The sequence below is a fragment of the Hypomesus transpacificus genome, unplaced genomic scaffold, assembly GCF_021917145.1.
Source record: "Hypomesus transpacificus isolate Combined female unplaced genomic scaffold, fHypTra1 scaffold_229, whole genome shotgun sequence".
NCBI lineage: Eukaryota > Metazoa > Chordata > Actinopteri > Osmeriformes > Osmeridae > Hypomesus > Hypomesus transpacificus.
In genome coordinates, this window is record NW_025813764.1 from 146,786 (window position 1) to 172,865 (window position 26,080).

Genomic DNA, 26,080 nt, shown 5'->3' on the forward strand with positions numbered 1-26,080 from the left:
GTCCTACAGTATTTGGTTAATTTCTATCACTTAAAGTAATTGTCATCGGAACAATAAGTGCCCTTAACTCATCATGTTTTATTTTATATGCGAATGTTGGGTTTTGTATTTGTGAATCTCATTTCTACAAAAGCCAACTGCTGGATTAAAATGATGAACATCATAACATGAGTTGTGTCTGCTTGGCTGTGGAGACGGACTATACACGACTACACGTGACTACACACAAGGGCACACCGTGGGGAGCGCGCAGACACACACACGATGTAGCACAGTTGAGCATGAACACACATCACTCTCCGGTCTACTACCATCACTCTGCTGTCTAGTACCATCACTCCCCTGTCTAGTACCACCACTCTGCTGTCTAGTACCACCACTCCCCTGTCTAGTACCATCCCTCTGCTCTCCCTGTTGTGTTCAGTTCATAGGTCAGATATGAAGTTAGTCAGAGCGGTTCCTTAAGTACTTTGACCAAACAGTTTCAAAGACGAACCATCTGTAGTGAAATAGTTTTATTAAATTACACAACAAGTAATAAAATAACAATCGTCAATACACACGTAACATAACCAAAGAAACAGAAATCGAACAAAACATTCAATTAGCCTGCATTTTCATGACAGAACATCCCTCTAAAACCAACCCCAGTGACAGTTCAGCAACTATGATCAACAGCCCCCTCTACTGGCAACCCGTTTACATCATCCGGTAGTTTCCAGGTCGTCATCTGTGCCGTGTAGATCACACACTCTCCTCTTCCTCCACAGTCTTCAGCTTGTCACGAAGACTACAGGAGAACAAGGAGGAGGACTGTTATTTAACAGCTCACAAACATTGTTTCAGAAGGAGCAGCTGAAGACAAAAAACAACTGTTCCATATGGTAAATTGTAACATTTCATAATATTTTATCTAACCACACACACGCATAAAATGTTCTACTAAAGACCTGTGTGTTTGATTGCCCTGCAGCCCTCAGACTGGCGTCTACCCTGCAGGGCCTACCAGACAGCTGGATAATGTCCTGATATCCAGTCTGGCTCCAGGAGCATGGAGCTGACCTGCTGAGGTAGGACTGACCTGCTGAGGTAGGACTGACCTGCTGAGCTAGGACTGACCTGCTGAGCTAGGACTGACCTACTGAGGTAGGACTGACCTACTGAGGTAGGACTGACCTGCTGAGGTAGGACTGACCTGCTGAGTTAGGACTGACCTACTGAGGTAGGACTGACCTGCTGAGGTAGGACTGACCTGCTGAGGTAGGACTGACCTGCTGAGTTAGGACTGACCTGCTGAGCTAGGACTGACCTGCTGAGGTAGGACTGACCTACTGAGGTAGGACTGACCTGCTGAGGTAGGACTGACCTGCTGAGCTAGGACTGACCTGCTGAGGTAGGACTGACCTACTGAGGTAGGACTGACCTGCTGAGCTAGGACTGACCTGCTGAGGTAGGACTGACCTGCTGAGGTAGGACTGACCTGCTGAGCTAGGACTGACCTGCTGAGCTAGGACTGACCTGCTGAGGTAGGACTGACCTGCTGAGCTAGGACTGACCTGCTGAGGTAGGACTGACCTACTGAGGTAGGACTGACCTGCTGAGGTAGGACTGACCTACTGAGGTAGGACTGACCTACTGAGGTAAGACTGACCTACTGAGGTAGGACTGACCTACTGAGGTAGGACTGACCTGCTGAGGTAGGACTGACCTGCTGAGGTAGGAGTGGACGTCAGAGAAGCCGTGGTACTGGGCCAGGGGGAGCAGGATGCCGGTGGGACAGCGTCCGTCTCTAAGACGACAGAAGCTGCAGTTACAGATCCCTCGACACGGAGGGCAGGTCCACATCTGCACAGATACCACACCTTCATTAGCCTACACAGATACCAAACCTTCATTAGCCTACACAGATACCAAACCTTCATTAGCCTACACAGATACCAAACCTTCATTAGCCTACACAGATACCACACCTTTATTAGCCTACACAGATACCACACCTTCCTTAGCCTACACAGATACCACACCTTCATTAGCCTACACAGATACCAAACCTTCATTAGCCTACACAGATACCACACCTTTATTAGCCTACACAGATACCACACCTTCCTTAGCCTACACAGATACCACACCTTCATTAGCCTACACAGATACCAAACCTTCATTAGCCTACACAGATACCACACCTTCATTAGCCTACAAAGATACCACACCTTCATTAGCCTACACAGATACCAAACCTTCATTAGCCTACACAGATACCACACCTTCATTAGCCTACACAGATACCACACCTTCATTAGCCTACACAGATACCACACCTTCATTAGCCTACACAGATACCACACCTTCATTAGCCTACACAGATACCACACCTTCATTAGCCTACACAGATACCAAACCTTCATTAGCCTACACAGATACCACACCTTCATTAGCCTACACAGATACCACACCTTCATTAGCCTACACAGATACCACACCTTCATTAGCCTACAAAGATACCACACCTTCATTAGCCTACACAGATACCACACCTTCATTAGCCTACACAGATACCACACCTTCATTAGCCTACACAGATACCACACCTTCATTAGCCTACACAGATACCACACCTTCATTAGCCTACACAGATACCACACCTTCATTAGCCTACACAGATACCACACCTTCATTAGCCTACACAGATACCACACCTTCATTAGCCTACACAGATACCAAACCTTCATTAGCCTACACAGATACCACACCTTCATTAGCCTACACAGATACCACACCTTCATTAGCCTACACAGATACCACACCTTCATTAGCCTACACAGATACCACACCTTCCTTAGCCTACACAGATACCACACCTTCATTAGCCTACACAGATACCACACCTTCATTAGCCTACACAGATACCACACCTTCATTAGCCTACACAGATACCACACCTTCATTAGCCTACACAGATACCACACCTTCATTAGCCTACACAGATACCACACCTTCCTTAGCCTACACAGATACCACACCTTCATTAGCCTACACAGATACCAAACCTTCATTAGCCTACACAGATACCACACCTTCATTAGCCTACACAGATACCACACCTTCATTAGCCTACACAGATACCACACCTTCATTAGCCTACACAGATACCACACCTTCATTAGCCTACACAGATACCACACCTTCATTAGCCTACACAGATACCAAACCTTCATTAGCCTACACAGATACCACACCTTCATTAGCCTACACAGATACCACACCTTCATTAGCCTACACAGATACCACACCTTCATTAGCCTACACAGATACCACACCTTCCTTAGCCTACACAGATACCACACCTTCATTAGCCTACACAGATACCACACCTTCATTAGCCTACACAGATACCACACCTTCATTAGCCTACACAGATACCACACCTTCATTAGCCTACACAGATACCACACCTTCATTAGCCTACACAGATACCACACCTTCCTTAGCCTACACAGATACCACACCTTCATTAGCCTACACAGATACCAAACCTTCATTAGCCTACACAGATACCACACCTTCATTAGCCTACACAGATACCACACCTTCATTAGCCTACACAGATACCACACCTTCATTAGCCTACACAGATACCACACCTTCATTAGCCTACACAGATACCACACCTTCATTAGCCTACACAGATACCAAACCTTCATTAGCCTACACAGATACCACACCTTCATTAGCCTACACAGATACCACACCTTCATTAGCCTACACAGATACCACACCTTCATTAGCCTACACAGATACCAAACCTTCATTAGCCTACACAGATACCACACCTTCATTAGCCTACACAGATACCACACCTTCATTAGCCTACACAGATACCAAACCTTCATTAGCCTACACAGATACCACACCTTCATTAGCCTACACAGATACCACACCTTCATTAGCCTACACAGCATATCTTCTCTGTCTAGACTGCCACAGTGTACATGGACATACCTGAGGACAAGCTGTGAAACAGTTAAAGAACGTTGTGGTTCCATTGTTGTTCCTTCATGTTACAGGGTTATCAAACACATGTTGAAAGGCTGCTCCTTAACCTTGAGAGAGACTTCCGAAGGGTGTGAGTGAGAGAAAGTGTGTGTGAGTGAGAGAATGTGGGAGTGTGTGTGAGAGAATGTGGGAGTGAGAAAGTGTGCGTGAGAGAAAGTGTGTGTGTGTCACCGTAACAGTGAAGGTTGTGTTGGTGATCTGGGGTGTGACTGAGGAGCAGCTGTGGACAGGGCGCTCTGTCTGATAAGACCCACAGCACGGAGTACAACACATCCTCGGATACACACAGAGAACGGAGGTGTCTCAATGTGTGTGTGTGTGTATAGCCAATTGAAACAGAAAACGTTGTCGACATGTTTAAAATAAATCCAGCGATGCCCCCTGGCAGGACAGCGATGCCCCCCAGGCAGGACAGCGATGCCCCCTGGCAGGACAGTGATGCCCCCTGGCAGGACAGCGATGCCCCCTGGCAGGACAGTGATGCCCCCTGGCAGGACAGCGATGCCCCCTGGCAGGACAGCGATGCCCCCCAGGCAGGACAGCGATGCCCCCCAGGCAGGACAGCGATGCCCCCCAGGCAGGACAGCGATGCCCCCCTGGCAGGACAGTGATGCCCCCTGGCAGGACAGCAATGCCCCCCTGGCAGGACAGCGATGCCCCCTGGCAGGACAGCGATGCCCCCTGGCAGCACAGCGATGCCCCCTGGCAGGACAGCGATGCCCCCTGGCAGGACAGCGATGCCCCCCTGGCAGGACAGCGATGCCCCCCTGGCAGGACAGCGATGCCCCCTGGCAGGACAGCGATGCCCCCTTGGCAGGACAGCGATGCCCCCCTGGCCGACGTTTCCCAGGCGTAACCATGGCAGGGTTCTCACCGGGTCCAGCAGAGCCGTTTTGACGTTCTCCCCGTAGCGGTTCCTCAGGCAGGGGCCGCAGAACTGACCCTGGAGCCCTCGACACGTCTCACTGCGGCAGCTCGTCTTGGTGTCCACCGTTTTCTGACGACACTGGTGACAAGTGGTGCCCTGCGGGGGGGGGGGGGGGGGGGGGGGGGCATTAGCAGGATCAGTAGCAGTACTGATTAGTACAGTACTAATACTCAGTAGCAGTATTAGCAGTACTAGTATTAGTAGTTCATTTAGCAGGTGCTTTTAACCAGTGTGAGGGGATTTGAACCTGTGATCTTTACATCCGCAGACAACGTCTCTGAGCTTTACCTATCCCCACTCTGAACTGCCCAGAAGCTCCTGAGGTACCCAGAGAGGGTGGAGGTGTGCAGAGCACATACCGTGGAGCTGCTGTAAACCTTCTCCGTCAAACTGTCGGCCACCAGCTCCAGCTCCTCCTCCGTCACCTCCTCCACCGGCCGCCCCACGTGGGCCTTGCCCTGGTACGGCCGCGGGTTGCCACGGCGACGAGATGCTCCTCGGACCTGGGGCGCAGGAAGCGGGCATGAAGTATTCCAAGAAACCCTCCCCACACACACACACACCTCCAGCAGGTCACCCCTCCGCACACACACTCACCTCCAGCAGCTCGTCCTCCAAGCTGAGCTCCAGCTCTGGAGGGGCAGCAGCGTCGTCGTCCGGCCCCATGGAGCGGGTCCTCCTCCTGGACATCCTCTCAGGGTTCCTCCTGGAGCCTCCTCCAGCCTGGCCCGACCAGGGGGGCCGCTACATAGGACAGGGAGGGAGGGACGGACAGGGAGAGGGAGACAGACAGACAGGGAGAAGGAGACAGAGACAGACAGGGAGGGAGGGAGACAGAGGCAGACAGAGGCAGACAGACAGACAGACAGACAGACAGAGACAGACAGACAGACAGACAGACAGACAGACAGACAGGGAGGGAGGGAGGGAGGGAGGGAGGGAGGGAGGGAGGGAGGGAGGGAGGGAGGGAGGGAGGGAGGGAGGGAGGGAGGGAGGGAGGGAGGGAGGGAGACATACAGACAGGGAGAGGGAGACAGACAGACAGGGAGACAGAGAGACAGACAGACTGATGGATGAATAGACAGATGGATTGATAGATAGTGTAATAGAAAATTACAATTATTTAAGATGTCTATACTATTATTTGGCCTAGAACAATTATTGCTAAGGGTTTAACTACTTTAAAGCTAGAATAACCTTTTGGCTTAAGACTGTATTGCTTAAGTTTCCGTTTGCTGACAAACGTCCAGCAAATTTGACTGTTTAACCCTGGTTGTTTTGCCCATACTCCAGGGATTTTTGCTGACAAGTTCTCCTCTCTTGTCTCAAGCTATGTTTTTAATATTGAGCATCTGAGTTTAAAGAGTGCTCAGATCATGACAACTTTAGAGAGCCCTTCTACTCCAGAGATCATTTATGATCCTGATCATGATACTGCTCCTCCTTGATTTCAAGAATAAACAGATAAAGACTAATTCTTCTGACCTCAGACATTCAATCATAGAAATTCCACCACAATAAACAGATGGATGGATATACATGTCTCAGTGGCCCAGTCCTGCTCTGAACAGAAACAGACTCACAGAAGTCTTCTCTTTGAGTCGCTTGGCTCCCTGATTCTTCAGCAGACGTTCGCCTCCAGGCATCTGCTGCAGGTCAGCCATCAGCCTGGCCAACTGACACACACACACTCATTAGACAACCTATCATCGATCCATAGCACTCGACTGAAGGGCAGCCATGTTTAGGTGTGGTAGATCAGGGGTCAGGGGTCACGGCTGGTTCTATTCACCATGGCTTTGTTGGCTTTGATGTTCTGAGCCCGTTTGTCAAGGAACGACTTGGGTTCCTCCACCTCAGAATCAGACCCAGAACCAAAAGCTGCCGTCATCACCAACTTCACGTCCTCCATTTCCTCCTTAACTTTCCTATCTTTCTTTTCCTCCTTAATGTTCCCCTCTTTCTTCTTAACGTTCCTCTCCTTCTTAACTTTCTTCTCTTCAACTTTCCTCTCATCCTCCTCACTGGAGGGGAGAGCAGCTGGTTGGGAGCGCAGGCTGACCCTCAGTTGGAAGCGAGGAGGGGCAGGGGTCCTGGTCACAGAGACGCCATCGCCACTGTCGGACGTCTGATGCACGAGCTACACACGTTATACAGACACACGAATAGTGCATTTAGAACATGGATCAGAAGGGCAAATTCAAGGAACTGTCTTGTATTTACCACATCTCCGCCACCAGGCAATAACAACACATGGGTCAGGTAAAGGAAGAGTTCACTCAAATCAACTAAAGTTAATAATCCTTATCAAATCAAATACATCGTCTGTAATTGCCTCGGGTATTCAACAGATAACCGTTGAACCGTTAATATAGCTGCACAGTTAATATATTTGTGATCAGCTTGCTTTTGGAATATAGTTATAGAACTGACAAACTCAGGCCAGTCCGATATTGACTATAAAACAAGGTCGCACCTTGATGTCCAAAAGATCACTTATCTCACTGTCGGAGAATCCATGAAACGTCTGATCGTTTTCTGACTCTTCATCAAAGATGTCAGCCACACGTCTGGCGAGAGAGTCCATACCCAGAGCACCGATCTGCGGGGGGTGATGACAACACAACAGAGACATATTTTAGGCTACTACGACTATGATCACGTTAAGATATATGGTAATCTCACGCCAAACATTTTGAGAGCCTTGTGTACACGTTTGATTCATCTCGTTACGCATCAGAACTGGGTTGATTCTTCTCGTTACGCGAATGAACATGTTTCATAAATAACACTAATATTGGTCAAGTAAAGTATGAGTGTCGTTACATTCTCCATCTTCAGTCAGTCAAAGCCGTGCGTGCAACCGGGGATTCAAAAACTGTTGTTTGTTAAGTCCCGCCTATTTAACCGTAATGTCCAATTATCTGATAAGCAGGTCGAAGAAGACAATCACGTGAAGAGCAAGTGAAAAAGTTTGGCCTGTCATCAACAGGGTTCTGTAACCTTTCTAATGTCAATCAAAAACTCCGCCCCCCCCCCCCCATTTTTCACTAGCGCATTGGGAGCCAGAATATATTACAAGATTGATGAGTGGCCATCCATCGTTTAAAAATAATAATCAACAAACAAATAAACAAACAAAACATATTTTCTAGTTCTCCATCTAGGCTTTTTTTCCGTTTATTTAAGCTGTAGCCTGGAGGTTTGTAACTTTGTTTTGGCATCTGCCTTCTTTTTGCCATCTCCAAGTGAGTATTTAAAATATGTCTCTTTAAGTTTGGATTTTTATTATGGAAGAACTTCAGTTTACACATACCCGTTATCCCACCTACCTGCAAAAGGTATATTCTTCGTTAAAATGTCTGCATTTATTGTTGCTGCTGTACCTGCACATGCCTTGATTTCAATTAATGCAACTAACGAACGGTCCAAATAAATCCCCCAAATTCCTTCAGCATGTCGTTACTAAAGAGAACGTGCGTCCTTGGTGTCCTTGTGTTTTATCAGGTCCCGTTGATGAGGGAGTGTGGGCACGCAGGTGCGGAGGGGAGGGAGGAACTGTGTGTGCCACCGCTACGACTGTCCCAGGCTGCCCGCACACAGCACACACGCTTTCATAACCATGCAACTGACTTCTGCAGTACTGGGTGAGTGTCATTTTCTTTTTCTTTCTGACGGCTGCGGTGTTTTATCGATTGGCACGATAAAGGTGTGTTGAAATGGGTTTGAATTTAGAATCATTTGTGTGATTTTCAAGATAAGAAAGAGGAATGTGAAGAGTGTAGGTCGTATCCTGGCGTCATACGACGTTCACACGCGCAGAGAACTTGACATTCACTTGACTGCTTTTCAAATATGTTTATAAAACATTTTGCTACATCAAAACTTTTGTAGTGTTCTTGCTGCACTGTACTATATGATATTGTAGATATTATAACTGTTACACTGTGTCCGGTAGCTGAGATTTAGTCACTTGCACTGTGCCTGATCAACACACTGTTCCTTGACTCTGACCACCGAAATACACTTCAAACCACGCACTTCTGATCCTTGTAATCTACTGAATGAATACCATATTTGTTGTTTAAAACAAGCATTAAAAATAAGTGTTTCTCACTAGGGTAAAGGTATGGTTAACATCATGTTCACAATATATAATTTATTTAAGAGCATATGTGTATAGTGTTTGTATAGACTTGCATACATAGCGTATCAGTTTGGCTACATTAGGCATGTACATATCTATGTAATTGTTTGTCATTGTGTTTCTGTGTGTGTATGTCCCTTTGTGTGTGTGTGTGTCCATCCCTGCATGTGTGTGTGTCCCTGCGTCGCTCTGTGTGTGTGTCCCTTTGTGTGTGTGTGCGTGCCTATGTGTGTGTGTGTGTGTGTGTCTATTCCTGTATGTGTCCCTGTGTGTGTGTGTGTGTGTGTGTGTAGGCTGCCTGTGCGTGTGTGTGTGCTGGCCTCTGGAGGTTCGGGGTCGGAGGTGTGTGTTTGAAGTGTCTAGACCTCGGAACCTGCGGATGAAGGAGCGTGGCAACGTGAGCGGATCGGAGCAGCTCTGTGCCAACACACACTGCTGCGTGGCGTACCTGAAGCTGCAGGGAGGACGACATGTCCAAGACTACCTCGGTGAGGAGGGGGAGGGGACAGACATGAGGTACAGACATGTAGAGGACGTTAGGGTACAGACATTAGGTACAGACATGTAGAGGACGTTAGGGTACAGACATTAGGTACAGACATGTAGAGGAGGGGGAGGGGACAGACATGAGGTACAGACATGTAGAGGAGGTTAGGGTACAGACATGAGGTACAGACATGTAGAGGAGGGGGAGGGGACAGACATGAGGTACAGACATGTAGAGGAGGGGGAGGGTACAGACATGAGATACAGACATGTAGAGGAGGGGGAGGGTACAGACATGAGATACAGACATGTAGAGGAGGTTAGGGTACAGACATGAGATACAGACATGTAGAGGAGGGGGAGGGTACAGACATGAGATACAGACATGTAGAGGAGGGGGAGGGTACAGACATGAGATACAGACATGTAGAGGAGGGGGAGGGTACAGACATGAGATACAGACATGTAGAGGAGGTTAGGGGACAGACATGAGGTACAGACATGTAGAGGAGGGGGAGGGTACAGACATGAGATACAGACATGTTGAGAGGGGTTTTGATCACAGTAATCCGACCTCTGACTGACCACATGGGACCCGAATCACGGGTAATGCACTATTTGGATGTCGCTTTGAATTCAAGTGTGTCCTAATGTCAAATCGGAATTTCTTTATGTGCGTGTGTGTGTGTGTCTCAGGCTGCAGTTTCATCGACCTGCCTTGTCCCCTCCCCACCTGCTCCATGACCAGAAAGCACGACCAGCTGGTCAGGTGTGTGTGCAGCTCAGACCTCTGCAACGCCGTCGACAACATCACCTGGAGCCCCGAGCAGGAGACAGCTAGTCCCCCCCGCCCCGGCAGCCAAGCGGGTATGGAAGGCAGAAACCTAACCATATCCCTCCCTCACACTCCCCCTCTCTCTCTCCCTCCCTCCCCCCACCATTCCCCCCTCTCTCTTCTTCCCACTCCCCATCCCTCTCTCTATACCCATCCCCTACCCCTGAGCTACATCATCCCCATGTTCTACCACTGAGCTATACCCATCCCCATGATCTACCACTGAGCTATACCCATCCCCATGATCTACCACTGAGCTATACCCATCCCCATGATCTACCACTGAGCTATACCCATCCCCATGTTCTACCACTGAGCTATACCCATCCCCATGATCTACCACTGAGCTATACCCATCCCCATGTTCTACCACTGAGCTATACCCATCCCCATGATCTACCACTGAGCTATACCCATCCCCATGTTCTACCACTGAGCTATACCCATCCCCATGTTCTACCACTGAGCTATACCCATCCCCATGCTCTACCACTGAGCTATACCCATCCCCATGATCTACCACTGAGCTATACCCATCCCCATGTTCTACCACTGAGCTATACCCATCCCCATGATCTACCACTGAGCTGGATTCAGATAGTGATGTTGACCGTGTGTGTGTGTGTGTGTGTGTGTGTGTGTGTGTGCGCAGGTAGTGGAATGGTGGCTGTCTGCATTCTGCTGGGTATAGGATGCTTGTGTTTCTTAGTCACGCTCTTCACAGCTGTCAAGTGGAGACGCTGCAAAGGTAAATGATACTGTACTTGAGACGTTATTGTTGCACTGCAGTTGAGACGCTGCTATTTGCTGTTCACCATGCCTGATAGCTAAGAGGCAGCTGTGTGTTCCCCAACCCTGTCTTCCCGTCCCTCAAGACTCCTCAAACCTCTCTTCTTAGTTCTGTTCTGAGATAACATTTGACCTTCCTTTTAATACGACCAGTTGTATTCTTCTTCATTTTTTTCCTCCTCCTCCTCCTCCTCCGCCCCTCCGTCAGTCTATCTCCCCTGATATGGACTGGCCTTGGCTTTCATCTCAAACATCTCACTCCCCTTTGTCCAGCTTCTCCTCACTCTCCACTCCCCCCTCCTACTCAAGATGTGAGAACTTTCAAAGAACAACACTCAGAAGAGTCTGTAAGGCCCCCTGCTCTGACTCTCACGCCTAGTCTGCACGTCAGCTGTGATAAACTGTTGTCTCTGTATTCAACTCCCAGATACCCTGTTTCTCTCTCAGCACGGTCACAAGCCAACCAGCCCGAGTCTGGACCTCACCAACATGGTGGAAAGACCTGATCTAGACCTCACCAACATGGAGTTACATGAGGTAAGATCTGGTCTAGACCTTACCAACATGGAGTTACATGAGGCAAGTTCTGGTCTAGACCTCACCAACATTAGCCTGATGTTGTCATACTCATAATTCTAGTCAGAATACGTCTGAAAACTCTCAACCGAGCTCGTTAAACAAATGCCTCTTCGCTCAATTGGATAGACCTACAACCAATCAGAGCAAGGTAATATGTTGTTTGTTGAAAACGAATTCAACCCAAGCGCTCTTTGGTGACGTTGTTGATTACGTTACTGTTGATCATCTGTCCATCATCGTATAAAGCCCGCCCTGATAATTTAATTAGTCTGCCCAGATCCTGGTTTTCTGTAGTTGTCCCCAATACGAGACCCTCCAGACCCAACTTCCCGACCACATTTTTTTTTGTGGGCGGGACGAAGTTGGGCTGACAGCCAGGCTACACCAACATGGATTCATTAATAAAGTTATTATTCAGATGGTCTGTCATGTATCATGTTGCAGGTGATAGGGACGGGGCACTTTGCCACAGTGTGGCGTGGTGTCCAGAAGGGGGCGATGGTGGCAGTGAAGGTGTACCTTGCGGGAAACAAACAAAGCTTTACCACAGAGCGAGAGGTATACAAGCTGCCCTTCCTGGTGCATGCTGGGATAGCGGACTTCCTGGGCGCCGGGAGGCTGGAGGGCGGAGAGATGGTGCTGGTGCTGGAGCTGGCGGCGTATGTGAGTCACATGAACTTGATGTTCTCTGAGTCACATGACCTTAATGTTCTCTGAGTCACACCAGACTTGTATACATAGATGCCACATTGGCCTTTTGAATCAAACTCTGCCTCCATGTTGGAGAGGTCAAGACTGGCCTGTAAACAAACACAAGTGAACGGGGGCAATGCAATGCGTTTTTTCTGGATAACAAGCAGAACGTTTTCTCAAACGATTTTTTATGAGTCGTTACTTATATTCGAGAGTTTTATAATTGAGTAAACTTTTTTCTATTTTCTTCCGTTTCTAAGAATCTCGATAGTTATAGGCTGTAATTGCTGTTCCAGGGTTCACTCCATCTCTTCCTGACCAAGAGCTCCTGTGATTGGCCGTCTTCCCTCCGCCTGGCTCGGACTCTGGCAGATGGGCTGGCCTTCCTGCACTCTGAATTCTCTAGACATGGTACGGTCCTATCCCCCTCTGATCTCCATAGACATGGTACAGTCCTATCCCTATCCTATGAGCATTTGTCGATAAACTCGCTGTGTGTGTGTGTTCCAGGCCTCTATAAACCCGCTGTGGCCCATAGAGACTTGAGTAGCAGAAACGTTCTGGTGAGATCCGACAGGACCTGCGCCCTCTCTGACTTCAGCTGCTCCTCCATCCTGTACACCTCCCAGGGGAGCCCAGGAACCAGGCAGGGGGGCCCAGGAACCAGGCAGGGGGGCCCACGGACAGGGCAGGGCAACAGTGGAACCCTAACCCAGGTGAGACTCACCATTCAAAACATTTTTTCACAAATAATTTTTTCAACCTTTCAAAAAAAATCCACACGTCAAGTGAAGTGAAAGGAGAGGGGAGAGGAGAACAGAGAAGCCTAGAGTAGAGTACAGTAGAGTACAGTAAAGTATCCTCATCTTTCCTTTCAAAGCTTTTTGTCCCTCACGTGAAGTGAAAGGAGAGGAAAGGAGATAGGAAGAAAAGGGAGAGGAGAACAGAGATCATAGGGTGCTCGTATGTGTCTGTTCTGTGTGTGTGTGCTGTGCTTAACACCAGAGGCATCTGTACTGTGATTAACAGAGGTATCTGTACTGTGATTAACAGAGGTATCTGTACTGTGATTAACAGAGGTATCTGTACTGTGATTAACAGAGGTATCTGTACTGTGATTAACAGAGGTATCTGTACTGTGATTAACAGAGGTATCTGTACTGTGATTAACAGAGGTATCTGTACTGTGATTAACAGAGGTATCTGTACTGTGATTAACAGAGGTATCTGTACTGTGATTAACAGAGGTATCTGTACTGTGATTAACAGAGGTATCTGTACTGTGCTCTGGTGTCTCCCTGGGCAGGGCAGCCTGGTAGGCACTCTGATCTACATGTCTCCAGAGGTGCTGGAGGGCAGCGTGAACCTTCGGAGCAGCAAGTGGATGATTCAGGGAGACGTGTATGCTCTGGGCCTGCTGCTCTGGGAGATCTGGACTCGCTGCTCTACCTTCTACACAGGTAGCTGCTCTCTCTCTGCTCTACTCTCTACACTGGTAGCTGCTCTCTCTCTGCTCTACCCTCCACACTGGTAGCTGCTCTCTCTCTGCTCTACCCTCCACACTGGTAGCTGCTCTCTCTCTGCTCTACCCTCCACACTGGTAGCTGCTCTCTCTCTGCTCTACTCTCTACACTGGTAGGCTGCTCTCTCTCTGCTCTACTCTCTACACTGGTAGGCTGCTCTCTCTCTGCTCTACTCTCTACACTGGTAGGCTTCTCCCTCTTAGCGGCTTGTATGTTAGGGGTGTGAGATTACAGTCAGCCTTTGTCATCTAGTGTTTGACTGTCGGCTGCTTGTTTTATCTCCCTAGGCAGTGCTGTGCCAGAGCATGCCCTGCCCTATGAGACCGAGCTGGGGGTCTGTCCCTCACTGGAGCTCCTCTGCCTGCATGTGGCTGAGAGGAAACAGAGACCTGCGATACCCACACACTGGGAGCAGGCCTTCCAGGTACCCTGGCTTCACTGCATGGTGCTATACCCAGCTTCACTGCATGGTGCTATACCCAGCTTCACTGCATGGTGCTATACCCAGCTTCACTGCATGGTGCTTTACCCAGCTTCACTGCGTGGTGCTATACCCAGCTTCACTGCATGGTGCTATACCCAGCTTCACTGCGTGGTGCTATACCTAGTTTCACTGCATGGTGCTATACCCAGCTTCACTGCGTGGTGCTATACTCAGCTTCACTGCATGGTGCTATACCCAGCTTCACTGCATGATGCTATACCCAGCTTCACTGCGTGGTGCTATACCTAGCTTCACTGCATGGTGCTATACCCAGCTTCACTGCGTGGTGCTATACTCAGCTTCACTGCGTGGTGCTATACTCAGCTTCACTGCATGGTGCTATACTCAGCTTCACTGCATGGTGCTATACCCAGCTTCACTGCGTGGTGCTATACTCAGCTTCACTGCGTGGTGCAATACTCAGCTTCACTGCATGGTGCTATACTCAGCTTCACTGCGTGGTGCAATACTCAGCTTCACTGCATGGTGCTATACTCAGCTTCACTGCGTGGTGCAATACTCAGCTTTACTGCGTGGTGCTATACTCATGCACACACTGGGGGCAGGCCTTCCAGGTACCTTGGCTTCACTGCGTGGCGCTGCATTCAGCCTGGCTATTTAACCCCCCAAAAATTTATCTGATTAATCTTTTTTTAAATTTTGATCTGTTTCAGGTGTTTACACTTGAGGAGATTGTGACAGACTGCTGGGATCACGACGCAGATGCCAGACTAACGTCTCAGTGTGCCCTGGACAGGCTCCTTGCCCTCCAAGCCTGACACGGCTCCTCACGGCTACTCAAGGAGTTCCTCTTCTACAGGGGCGCCCGCTAGGGACTCTGGGCCTCCTGGATCATTCGTACTCTGGGCCCCAAAATCAAAACCATACATTTAAAGAATGGGGTTCTGCTGGGCCGTTATTTTTTGTTGGTTCGTCTAGACATTTTTTACTTCTGCTATGAAGCACTAGATTTTTGTGACTTTTTTATTAAGATATTTTTACTTTCTATATTTTTCATTTTGATCCAACGTCATGCATAATGAAGACAATATCTAGGAAAACCGGTACATTGACCAAGCAGTACAATTGCTGAGTAAACTTGTTGTTAACATGACATGTCACAAAAATCCACATCAAGTAAATCAGAAATGTGTAGGACAGTGCAGTGTCTGCAATAAATGTATATTTGAGGTGTGACTCCTTCTATATACAGAGACTTCACTGTGTATTTTTCTGAAAACTTTTTACTTTCACTCCTTATTTTTTTTACACAAATATATGTACTTTCTACCTCTAACATTTTCAAGCCAGGCTCGTTTATTTTAGTTTTAATCTGTATTTAGTCGCAAAAAACAAACTAAGCTACCATGGTGCGAGGCAAAAAGCAACATGAAGATTATTTTTCCCAAAATGTTTTTCAATAAAAGTTTGCATTATTGATGATTAGTAGCCTACTTGATGAGGACTCTATTATAGTCTACTTTACTCTATTGTGTTCTGCTCTGCTTTACTTTACTCTTTACTCTTTTACTCTGTTTTAGGCTTCTCTGTTCTCTCCTTATCTCATCTCCTTTCACTGAGATAAGTTTCAAAAGGTTGATTTAATTTTTTTTAAATTTAGTTTCGATGTCGACAAGACTGAAAATAGATATACACTGCTGATCACCCATGGCCATGTGTTTCAAATTTATGGTCCAAAAATATTCCTGGTGAATGCGCTAGCGAGTGTCTATAGTGTATTTTTGTACTAATGAATTAAAATGATGTGAGGTCGAGTTACCATCGTGACACTAACACAGGTAAGCCCAGTAGTAATGTCAGAGCCCAAACTTCATTAATTAAACTTGATTGAAAAAGTGCAGTCAGTACTTCAACTTTTACCAGTCTTTTTAAACATGAGTATCTATACTTCTACTTGAGTGAAGGATCCTTGGATGTGTGTAGCTACTTGGAGATCCTTGGATGTGTGTAGCTACTTTTGCCATCTCTGACTATATATGTTGTTAATATATGAATAATATGTTGTTATTGCAGTAACAACAAGATCTCTTCTAGTTCTATGTCACTTTGAATATCGCACTGCAGCACGCGCTGAGAGCAGTTTGGCTCTTGTGCATAGATGAATGCAGATAACCTGAATTTTTTGTTAAGTGGAAGACATTTGGATTTTATCGAGAGGCGGGGCTTGTTTACATTACGCAGTTAGCATCCGGAAGAGAAACAGTCCAGATCAGAATTCATACAAACTTCCCTAGAAAGACGCGAAGTCATAGTCAAGACTTCATACCGCAGGTATGGTCGAGCGATAAATTGAAGAATATAGTTTGCTCTAAAAAATACTACGTGTTGCTGTCGCCGGATTGTCTATGTATTTGTTTAAGTCTATGTAAGCTTAGATAGTTATGGAAATAACGCGTTGTGGGTGGGGTGTACAACGCAGGTGCATTCCTATAACCCACAAAATGTTTTGAGCTGTCTTTGCATTTCTATTCAAGATATGTTAGTAAATATTGATAGACAGTTAATTGACTAATCCTAGTTACAACTAACTATGTATGACAGTTTTCTTCTTTCTCTACAGGATATCATCTGTCAGTCCGTCAGTTTCAGATATACATAATGTGGCCAAATCAAGGTACTGCATGCCACTAAGAATAATAAAACATGAGTGTAATTAATTTGACAATTTATTAATATAAGTGTAATTACGTTGTATTTGAAGATTTACAGTCAGGCAAACTGTGTTATTTCATCAAGGACCTCCAAACCCAGCCTACCCAGCCTTCCCCCCTGGCCAAGGCCCATATGCTCCAGGTTCCAACCCAGCCTTCCCCCCTGGCCAAGGCCCATATGCTCCAGCCTCCAACCCAGCCTACCCTCCAGGCATGACCCCAGGCATGAACCCACACATGCCCCCACCCATGGCTCCAGGGACCATGCCCTACGGAGCCCCCGGAGGCCAGCCGTACCCCACTGGCCCTGGGTGCTACCCTGGAGTTCCCCCTGGGGGGGTCCACCCTGGTGCATACCCTGGGGGGGTCCACCCTGGCTCACACCATCACCACGGACCGGGGGCGGGGCTTCCCATGGCAGGGGGGGTGGCTGGGATGGGCATGGGACTTGCCGGTCACAAAGGTCACAAAAAGATGAAGAAGATGAAGAAAGCTAAGAAAGCTCACAAGAAGCACGGCCACCATGGCAAGGTGAGTGGGAGGGACCGGGAGCCCAGGCCCAGGGAGGGGCGGCGGACTTTGAGAACAGTGGATGATAACATTCCTTCTATTATCATGCTACTCAAACTGGGTTAACACCCCCAAGTCACATGGCTGATGAGTTTGCATTCAGTATGTGTTGTGTATGAATTCTCCTTGGTCTTAACACAGTACTAGATTCTAGAGTTCTAAATGTGTTCTGGAGTTTAATTTACTGTAGGTTCTAGAACAGTAACTCTGGGTTCAAGAACTGTAACTATGGGTTCTAGAACAGTTAGACTAGGTTCTAGAACGGTAACTCTGGGTTCTACAACAGTAACTCTGGGTTATACAACAGTAAGACTACGTTCAAAAACAGTAACTCTGGGTTATACAACAGTAAGACTAGGTTCAAAAACAGTAACTCTGGGTTCTAGAACAGTAACTCTGGGTTCTAGAACAGTGAGACTAGGTTCTAGAACAGTAACTCTGAGTTCTCTCCCCTGCAGTCTTCCAGCAGCAGCAGCAGCAGCAGCAGCTCAGACTGACCTCTGAAGCATTCAGAAACCTGCCGTGTTATGAAAATAAACCAAATACAACCATCCATGGTTTAACAACAGACATAACAGTGTATAATAACGGTATACTTTTTATCTTGATTCAAAGTATTTGTGCGTCCTGTAAATAATTTTTAACGGGCCATGTACAAAAATTCAGCATATCTTGCGCTTTCATTCTATGTAATAAACCTGTAATTGATTAAATGCAATATTCAAATTAAATTAATACTTTTATTTTGTGTTTGCGCATTTCATTTGTGCATATCAAAATGAAGGTTCCTAAGGTGTTTCTTCAAGCATGTGGTGAATTTGAGACGTTTGACAGTATGGTGCCCTCTGCTGGTGGTCGAATGCATTTCGCAAAGATCCCAGCATGATAGGCTGTGTTCTCTCTGCAGGGGTGAGGCAGGGCTGAGGCAGGGCTGAGGCAGGGCTGAGGCAGGGGTGAGGCAGGATGTTAGGGTGTTTGTACACTCACCCAACATTCCGACATCCCAACAGTCTAATGTAGGAAGTTGTGTTTACAATGTTGGCAGGAAAAGTCCAGTGGCAAGGCAAGTGCCCTCTGACTAACACGACAGCTTTGTAAGCACTTTAATAACTGGTACAGCTCACTATTGAGCTACTGAAAATGCCATGAGGTCAAAAACTAAGCAACATTTCATCCATAACCAGCTAGCTAGCTAGCCATATCGACATTCTGATCGCAATACCATTTTTTTTTTTAAACATAACTGCAGTTAAAGAACTGGGATTCGAATTATGAAGTCAGTTTCCTATCACATTTTAAAGGAATTGATCCATGAATTTTGAGTGAGTAATTATTCTGTAACCTATTTTAAGACGTTCTTGTTTTAATGAGGTGAAGAGGAAGAGGTGTGGGTAGGAGGAGGGGGGTGGAGAGGAGGGGTGGAGATGTAAAGAGAAGGATGGGGGGGAGAGAGTCACAGGACACATGGAGGGTGGAGACATGGAGGGTGGAGACATGGAGGAAGGGTAGAGAGACAGGTGATCTAGCCAGGTGACTAGCAGAGGTGACCAGCACAGGTGACCAGCACAGAGGACCAGCACAGGTGACCAGCACAGAGGACCAGCACAGGTGACCAGCACAGGTGACCAGCACAGGTGACCAGCACAGGCGACCAGCATTGCTTTGTTAGATTCCGCTGTGGAGCAGAAAAAAGTGATTCTAGAAAACACAGCAGAACGTCAGGGATCAGAGGAGCTCAGTTTTAACGGTGGTTTCGAGGCAGGGGAACGTTCTGTAATTTACCAGGCACAGAGCAACAACATCAACAACTTCAAAATAACTACATCTCAGATACCAGGCACGGTACAACAATAATTGTATCACTGACATGGAACATCTCCACATGCAGAGAGAAGCCAAATGGTCTCATTTTTAGGTTTCTGGGCAGGGGAGACGGGGAACAAGAGAAGAGGGGAGCTATGGAAGAGCGAACAGGAGGGAAAGGAATAAAAGAGGGGAGTGAGGGAGGGAGGAAAAAGTGAGGGAAAGGAGAGAGGGAGGAGGCTGTTACAGGGACACATTGAGCCTGATGACTACACCCTTACATAACCTTCCACTGAGATCTGGATCACTATTCAGATACACCAATCAATAACCTATCAAGACATTACATAGTGTTATTCTGGTTTATAACGGGAAGGGTCTAGGTAGTACCAGCCCCCCAGCCTAGCACCAGCTAGTCCACTACCCCGAAGCTAGCACAAGCTAGTCCACTACCCCGAAGCTAGCACAAGCTAGTCCACTACCCCGAAGCTAGCACAAGCTAGTACAACCCTTTATAACCTGCTATAGAACAGCCCCCTACTACCAGCCCCTATCCTAGCCAAATCAAATCCAATCAAATTTGATTGAATAGCCCTTTTTACAAGCAATGTCACAGCGGGGTATGTGCCCATGGAACTACACCTAAACTAACCTAGTCCAACACCCTATCCTAGTCCCACCTAGTCCAGCCTCCTGATACTAGCTAGTGCAACCTATTCTATCAACCCACTGGTAGATGTGTGGAAGGGAATCCTTCTGTGTTTGAATGTATTGGTACACTTCCGTCCTGAATCATTTGAACTGTTATTAATGAAGACCAGGACAATGCTGTGTTAGAAACTTCCATGACAATCCACAACAAAGCGCCTTCCGCAACCCTACAGCGGGGCCCCCTGCCCCCCTTCCCGGCCGCACATCTGTACTCTACTCCCTGACACATTTCACTGATTAACTCGCAGATGCCGCACAACGCAGTGCTATTTTATTCCAGGACATTTAACATCCGGGCATCGAAACATGAGCAGCAAAGACGTGGAATGTCACTTTTTTTTCCTCCTCCAGCGCTGTAATGATATAGAGCAAAGAGCACCGCGATTGGTGGATGCAGAGAAGGAGAAATGCAAAAGCATCGAGGGGAGACGTAAAACATATGCGGCTTCAATGACAACGACAAAGACCTCAACCGTCGGGCGCTTACGGTTCAAAAATACGGATTTCCCCACGATCAGCGGTAAGCATTAACGCTAGAATAGTGCGTCGAGGCCAAGTAGAGGTTCACATCAATGCTAAGCGCAAGGAGTACACAATGGTGCTGGCAATATGTGGCTCTCAGACAAACGTAGCTAGCACGGCACGCCTTGGTTGACAGCTGCGGGACCAATGGAAATTCTCATCGACCCAGCTGCGCTACAGAACAGCCAATGAAAAATAGAATGTTTCGGGTCCAATTAATGTTAGGGTGTTGTAGCAGGCGGCCAGCGCTAAACTTCACCAAATAATAGCTGTTTGTATTTTGGCTACTGCAGTAGCCATTTTAGGTAAGTAGGGCTTTTAACTTTTATATTTTTGATCGGTGTTGTGAAGCGCGGTTCCGCGTGTCTGTGCGTCGGTTGGCCAGGCTGAAACTCAGGCATCCCTGCTGAATGAACTCCCCAGCTCGTGCCTTTATCAGGATTAAGAAAATGCACGGAGTTTTTTTTTTTCTCCCTGTCTCCCACCCCCTCTAATTTTTTATGCATTTTTCTAAACTGTCATGGCGTTTTTGTGTCCTTGGAAATAAATCCAGTGGTAAAGCGCAGTGTCTGGCCGGTGATGGTGACACCGGTGAGCGTTGTCCGGGCAGGTGAGGTCTATTGCGAGGTGGCGGCTACGTCCCTGAGAAGGAGTTTAGGGGGTGTTCACACGTGTAAGGACTGGAATATATAACATCGATGCAGTGACATTAGAGTTAGCAGCCTGGCTAGCTCCATAGATCGCTATATGAAATAGGACACCTCGGCGCCTATGTTCCTGTTATTTTAGGAGCTGTTTGGTGAAGATCGCGCTCTGAAACACGGGAGAACTTTCCATTAGGAGCCAACTTGTGGCAAATCTATCCTGTACTTAGCGATTGTACTGGTCTCTCTCGCCGTGAGGCACGATCCCTCATATGGCTAGCTAGCTAGCTTCGTGCTAGGTTGCCCTAAGAAGTCAAATATATTTTTTAAGGAAATTCGATGTCAACCTCTGAGACTGCACACCTTCATAGAGACTATCCAGGTGCAACATCCGCGCTCCTCTCTTCGGTGCGAGACAAAGAGCCTAGTCCGGTGGCGCGCTCTCAGGTAACCTGGCCCACGGACACACCTAGGACATCTGTACTTTGCTGGGAAATTCTGTTAGGAAACTCTTTCAACAACAATAACAACAACAACAAAATAAATTATAATCGCCTACGTTATACTTAACCTACATGGTAACCCTAACCCAACTATAGTGACACCTAAGTCAAAGGTTAGTAAAGCAGACTAATTAGTCTTGTAGGCTACTTCAGCACGTCATACCGCTGCGTTTCTCATCCAGATTTATCCAGGTGTGTATTGCAGCTGGAACCAACTGCTGCCCATGGAGGGACTCACATGTAGGCATGCTACTCAAAACACACCCTGCCTTTCTCTTCCCCTGCCTCTCTCTTCCCCTGCCCCTCTCTTCCCCTGCCTCCCTCTCCATTGCCTCTCTCTGCATCCCTGCCTCTTACTCCCCCTGTCTCTCCCTGCCTCCGGTCTCTCTCTCCCCCTGACCCCCCCCCCCCCCCCTGGATATTCCATACACAATGGTGGTACAGGTGTAGGACATGTTTACACCTGCCCCGTAGCAGAATTGAGACGGGAAGAGTAGGATTCTGTTCTTCAGGTGAATGCATGGTCTTTATACCTGGCTGGGTCCAAGGGTCTTAATCCTAATCCCTCGCAACAGAGTTTAAATCCAGGTTTGAATTAAATTTAGCCCAAATTACGGCATCAGGTTTAGACGTGTGCATTACTGAGGCAAGCAGAGGTGGGGTAGTATATCTAAATTGCATCTCTGTTACAGGTGAGATATCAGAATCAGAATTGTGTTTAATCGACAAGTGGTCACAAACAAGGAATGGACTTTGGTGGGCAAGTGCATACAGTGAGCATTTAAACATAATGAAAAAGAAAATGTAGAAAATGTACAACAAAATAAAATACTACTGGCAGGGTTATAAAACATTAAAAAAAAAACGATAATAATCCAAATCACAAAATACAGATTTAATGGAGAATCTGTATTGACAGGGAGATTAGTTTAATCTAAATTAGGGTCTGGCTCCGGAGTGACTCGGTGATGTCATCAGATTAGATCATCCGGACTGAGTGTGACCTACACAGCTTTAACCATCACGGGAAATTCCTTCGATATATTCATGTCACTATTCGAAATTTAGAATATTTGTTTTTAACAAATGGTCTGTTGTGTTTTGTCTTCTAGGTGCTGATAAGAAATAGAGCGACATGAAAATACACAAGAAGGACAAGCAGGTAGGTTTTATTTTTGGCTTGTATAACACACACACAAACACACACGCTCGCACCTGCCCACATATATACATGCACACACACACACACACACACGTCAGCAGACAAGCACACACACACGTAAGCACAAACACGCACACATGCACACAAACAGTCTCGCATGTAAACATATCAACACAAACATAAACATGTACACACACGCACACGCACACACACACAGAGAAAAGACAACAACTAAAAGTAAACAGTCAGAGGAACCTTGAGATTCAGTGCAACGTGCTCATGCCTCCAGGCCTGTCGCCATACTGTTAGCCTGAATATCCATCGCGATGACTCCACTCTGCCTGTAACGGAGCCTTGAGGTGAGTCACACCTGGAGGGCTGGGCGGGCAGCTGCAAATGCTAGCCTTACAGGCTACTGTATAGAGGACATGCTAACAGCCTTACAGGCTACTGTATAGAGGACATGCTAACAGCCTTAAAGGCTACTGTATAGAGGACATGCTAGCCTCACAGGCTACTGTATAGAGGACATGCTAACAGCCCTACAGGCTACTGTATAGAGGACATGCTAACAGCCTTACAGGCTACTGTATAGAGGACATGCTAACAGCCTTACAGGCTACTGTATAGAGGACATGCTAACAGCCCTACAGGCTACTGTATAGAGGACATGCCAGCATTCAGAGTCAACTTGCTAGCCTTGCATGCTACTATAAAGTGGACATGCTAGCCTTACAGGCTAATGTACAGTGGACATGCTAGCCTCACGGGCTACTGTGTAGATGTCATGCTAGCTTTATAGGCTACTGTATAGTGGACATGGTAGCCTCACAGACAACCACCCTAAAAGACTGAGCTAATTTAACCTGAGACCTAGCAATTCATCCATGTAAACTTTGGAGGACAAATGATTAAAGTCAACTTTATTGTCAATGTGCTCAGTAAGGGCACAGAGCCAATGAAATGCAGTTAGCATCTAACCGGAAGTGCTAAAAATAATAGCGTATAAACGTCTATAGATGGTTTCCTGAGCAGTCTAATTATGTCAGAAAAGTGAACTACCTAAGTAATAGTTGTGCAGTTGTACTTAGGCTATTTAATTAATTAATGTAGATGTAAGTTAAGATGTGAAGTTGTAGATGCATAGAAAACTGTTGTGATATGTAATTTCCTTAAAATAGGTTTATTTTCTATGTAAAAAACACCATTCAATATTTGATGCCCGTAGGTTGATTATCTTTTTTTTAAATTCCATTATTGTAATAAGGATGGAGAACAGTAGGATGAACATACTCTGATGAAATGAGTTCATGTGAACATGAAAGAACCACAATGTTTGTTTAAAGATAAGAGGAAATTATGATTGGTAGTCATTGAAAGTCGTGATAAAGTTATGGAATCTCACATTGGTCCTAGAGTTTTATTCCAGAGGAAAACAACAGAAGACAAGACTCAAGTTTCAGCATAGACAACAAAGTTTGGTTAGTTAATAATTCTACTGGGATCTACAGTGTGTTTTACTCCCTCTGTGGGAATTTCTCAGTAATATTTACAGCTCAGAACAGCGGCCCCCTCTGTCGCTCGCTGACACACCTCCCTTCATCCCTCCTTCCCTCCCTCCATCCCTCCTTCCCTCCCTCCATCCCTATCCAGCCTCCATCCCTCCATCCCTATCCAGCCTCCATCCCTATCCAGCCTCCATCCCTCCATCCCTATCCAGCCTCCATCCCTATCCAGCCTCCATCCCTCCATCCCTATCCAGCCTCCATCCCTCCTTCCCTATCCAGCCTCCATCCCTCCTTCCCTATCCAGCCTCCATCCCTCCATCCCTATCCAGCCTCCATCCCTATCCAGCCTCCATCCCTCCATCCCTATCCAGCCTCCATCCCTCCTTCCCTATCCAGCCTCCATCCCTATCCAGCCTCCATCCCTCCTTCCCTATCCAGCCTCCCTCCCTCCTTCCCTTCCCTCCCCTCCCTACTTCCCTCGAAGTAAGACCTTCCATACACATTAACCTAGCCTACCATTGAGAGCTGTTGTAAACATTAGCCTAGCTTGGCATTGAGAGCTCCCATACACGTTAGCTTAGCCTTAAGAGTTACCGTAAACATTAGCCTAGCTTGGCATTGAATGTTCCCATACACGTTAGCCTAGCTACTAGAGAGATGGTGGTGATGAATTAGCTGGCGTGAAAGAAGCATTGACGTGATTGCAGCAGAGTGTTAGCATTGGTGAACAGGGCAGACGCTGATATTGATTCATAGAGAATGTGATTGCAGGCAAGTCTCTATGTGGTCCACTGAACTGGCCCAACACTGCAGTCTGCGGCGGTCTGTGTGTGTGTGTTTCTGTGTGTGTGTGTGTGTGTGTGTAATTAGTCATGAAAGCGCTCATGCAGGTGTGTGTGTGCCGGTGCGTTGGCTGCAGGTGTGCGAGCTTGCTCATTTGCTTCTGGGTTATGTTGAGTCCTTGACTCGTCGCTGATGTGGGATGGGGGGTAGTTTCTCTCTTGGCTACAGCCTCACCTCTGCTTTGCTTCCTGTATCAAACCTAGCAGGTGTTTCAGAAGCAAATGCTGTATTTATTTGAATGTATTTATTTATTTTCCGACTTACATTTCAAGGACAGGTGACAATCAACATTGATACACGTGCTAACAAAGTGACCATGAAGTCTCGTTTTAATGTGTTGATTGTTGAATGTGAGGCTAATTAGTGTGATCTCTTCTGGGTTAAACTGCTCGTATCCGACACCATCCTACCAAGGCGCTTTCTGCTCCAGTTTCCACAGAGCAGGTGATGCAGATCTAGTCTAAACAGGAACATTGAACTTTCAATGTCAAAGCTCTCATTAAGAGAGCTCCAATCTGCTTGGGCGTGTGTTATGTTTGTGTGTACGTAATGTTGGTGTGTGTGTGTCTATGTTAGGTTTGTGTGTGTGCTATTACAGTGTCTGTGTGTACTTTGTGTGTGT

General features: G+C 47.0%; 4 protein-coding genes across 4 annotated transcripts in view; 3 read left to right on the plus strand and 1 right to left on the minus strand.

Moving 5' to 3' along the window:
- Positions 1–744: 744 nt before the first annotated feature.
- LOC124462610 (cell division cycle-associated protein 7-like) lies at positions 745–7,571 on the minus strand. The gene is made up of 8 exons (XM_047014244.1): positions 7,461–7,571; positions 6,777–7,112; positions 6,568–6,660; positions 5,582–5,728; positions 5,344–5,487; positions 4,931–5,080; positions 1,709–1,845; positions 745–790 (listed from the first exon to the last, which is right to left on the minus strand). The coding sequence occupies exons 1-8, from the start codon at positions 7,569–7,571 to the stop codon at positions 745–747; spliced, it is 1,164 nt and encodes a 387-aa protein (XP_046870200.1).
- Positions 7,572–8,606: 1,035 nt separating this feature from the next.
- Positions 8,607–15,859, plus strand: LOC124462613 (bone morphogenetic protein receptor type-2-like). The gene is made up of 11 exons (XM_047014249.1): positions 8,607–8,631; positions 9,425–9,619; positions 10,314–10,484; positions 11,105–11,200; positions 11,669–11,778; positions 12,265–12,483; positions 12,810–12,924; positions 13,024–13,229; positions 13,820–13,973; positions 14,324–14,460; positions 15,195–15,859. Exons 1-11 carry the CDS (start codon positions 8,607–8,609, stop codon positions 15,297–15,299), a joined length of 1,533 nt encoding a protein of 510 aa, XP_046870205.1. The 3' UTR covers positions 15,300–15,859.
- Positions 15,860–16,703: 844 nt separating this feature from the next.
- LOC124462605 (proline-rich protein 13-like) lies at positions 16,704–18,505 on the plus strand. The gene is made up of 4 exons (XM_047014237.1): positions 16,704–16,812; positions 17,102–17,155; positions 17,278–17,723; positions 18,221–18,505. The coding sequence occupies exons 2-4, from the start codon at positions 17,140–17,142 to the stop codon at positions 18,257–18,259; spliced, it is 501 nt and encodes a 166-aa protein (XP_046870193.1). The 5' UTR covers positions 16,704–16,812; positions 17,102–17,139; the 3' UTR covers positions 18,260–18,505.
- A 1,301-nt stretch (positions 18,506–19,806) lies between these two features.
- chd6 (chromodomain helicase DNA binding protein 6) overlaps positions 19,807–26,080 on the plus strand; it is a gene marked incomplete at its 3' end in the record, with an annotated part of 28,500 nt that continues 22,226 nt past the window's right edge. Inside the window, exons 1-2 of the mRNA XM_047014239.1 lie at positions 19,807–20,796; positions 23,058–23,107. Of these exons, the coding sequence (XP_046870195.1) occupies positions 23,081–23,107 (27 nt within the window). The remainder of the gene's footprint in view (positions 20,797–23,057; positions 23,108–26,080) is intronic.

Coding starts and splice junctions, on each gene's coding strand:
- LOC124462605 (XM_047014237.1), top strand. Junction 17,724..18,220: donor AGCACGGCCACCATGGCAAG/GTGAGTGGGAGG, acceptor TCTCCCCTGCAG/TCTTCCAGCAGCAGCAGCAG.
- LOC124462610 (XM_047014244.1), bottom strand. CDS start 7,571: ATGGACTCTCTCGCCAGACGTGTGGCTGACATCTTTGATGAAGAGTCA. Junction 5,488..5,581: donor TGGAGGACGAGCTGCTGGAG/GTGAGTGTGTGT, acceptor CCTGCGCCCCAG/GTCCGAGGAGCATCTCGTCG. Junction 5,081..5,343: donor AGGTTTACAGCAGCTCCACG/GTATGTGCTCTG, acceptor CCCCCCCCGCAG/GGCACCACTTGTCACCAGTG.
- LOC124462613 (XM_047014249.1), top strand. CDS start 8,607: ATGCAACTGACTTCTGCAGTACTGG. Junction 8,632..9,424: donor ACTGACTTCTGCAGTACTGG/GTGAGTGTCATT, acceptor GTGTGTGTGTAG/GCTGCCTGTGCGTGTGTGTG. Junction 13,974..14,323: donor CTGCTCTACCTTCTACACAG/GTAGCTGCTCTC, acceptor TTATCTCCCTAG/GCAGTGCTGTGCCAGAGCAT.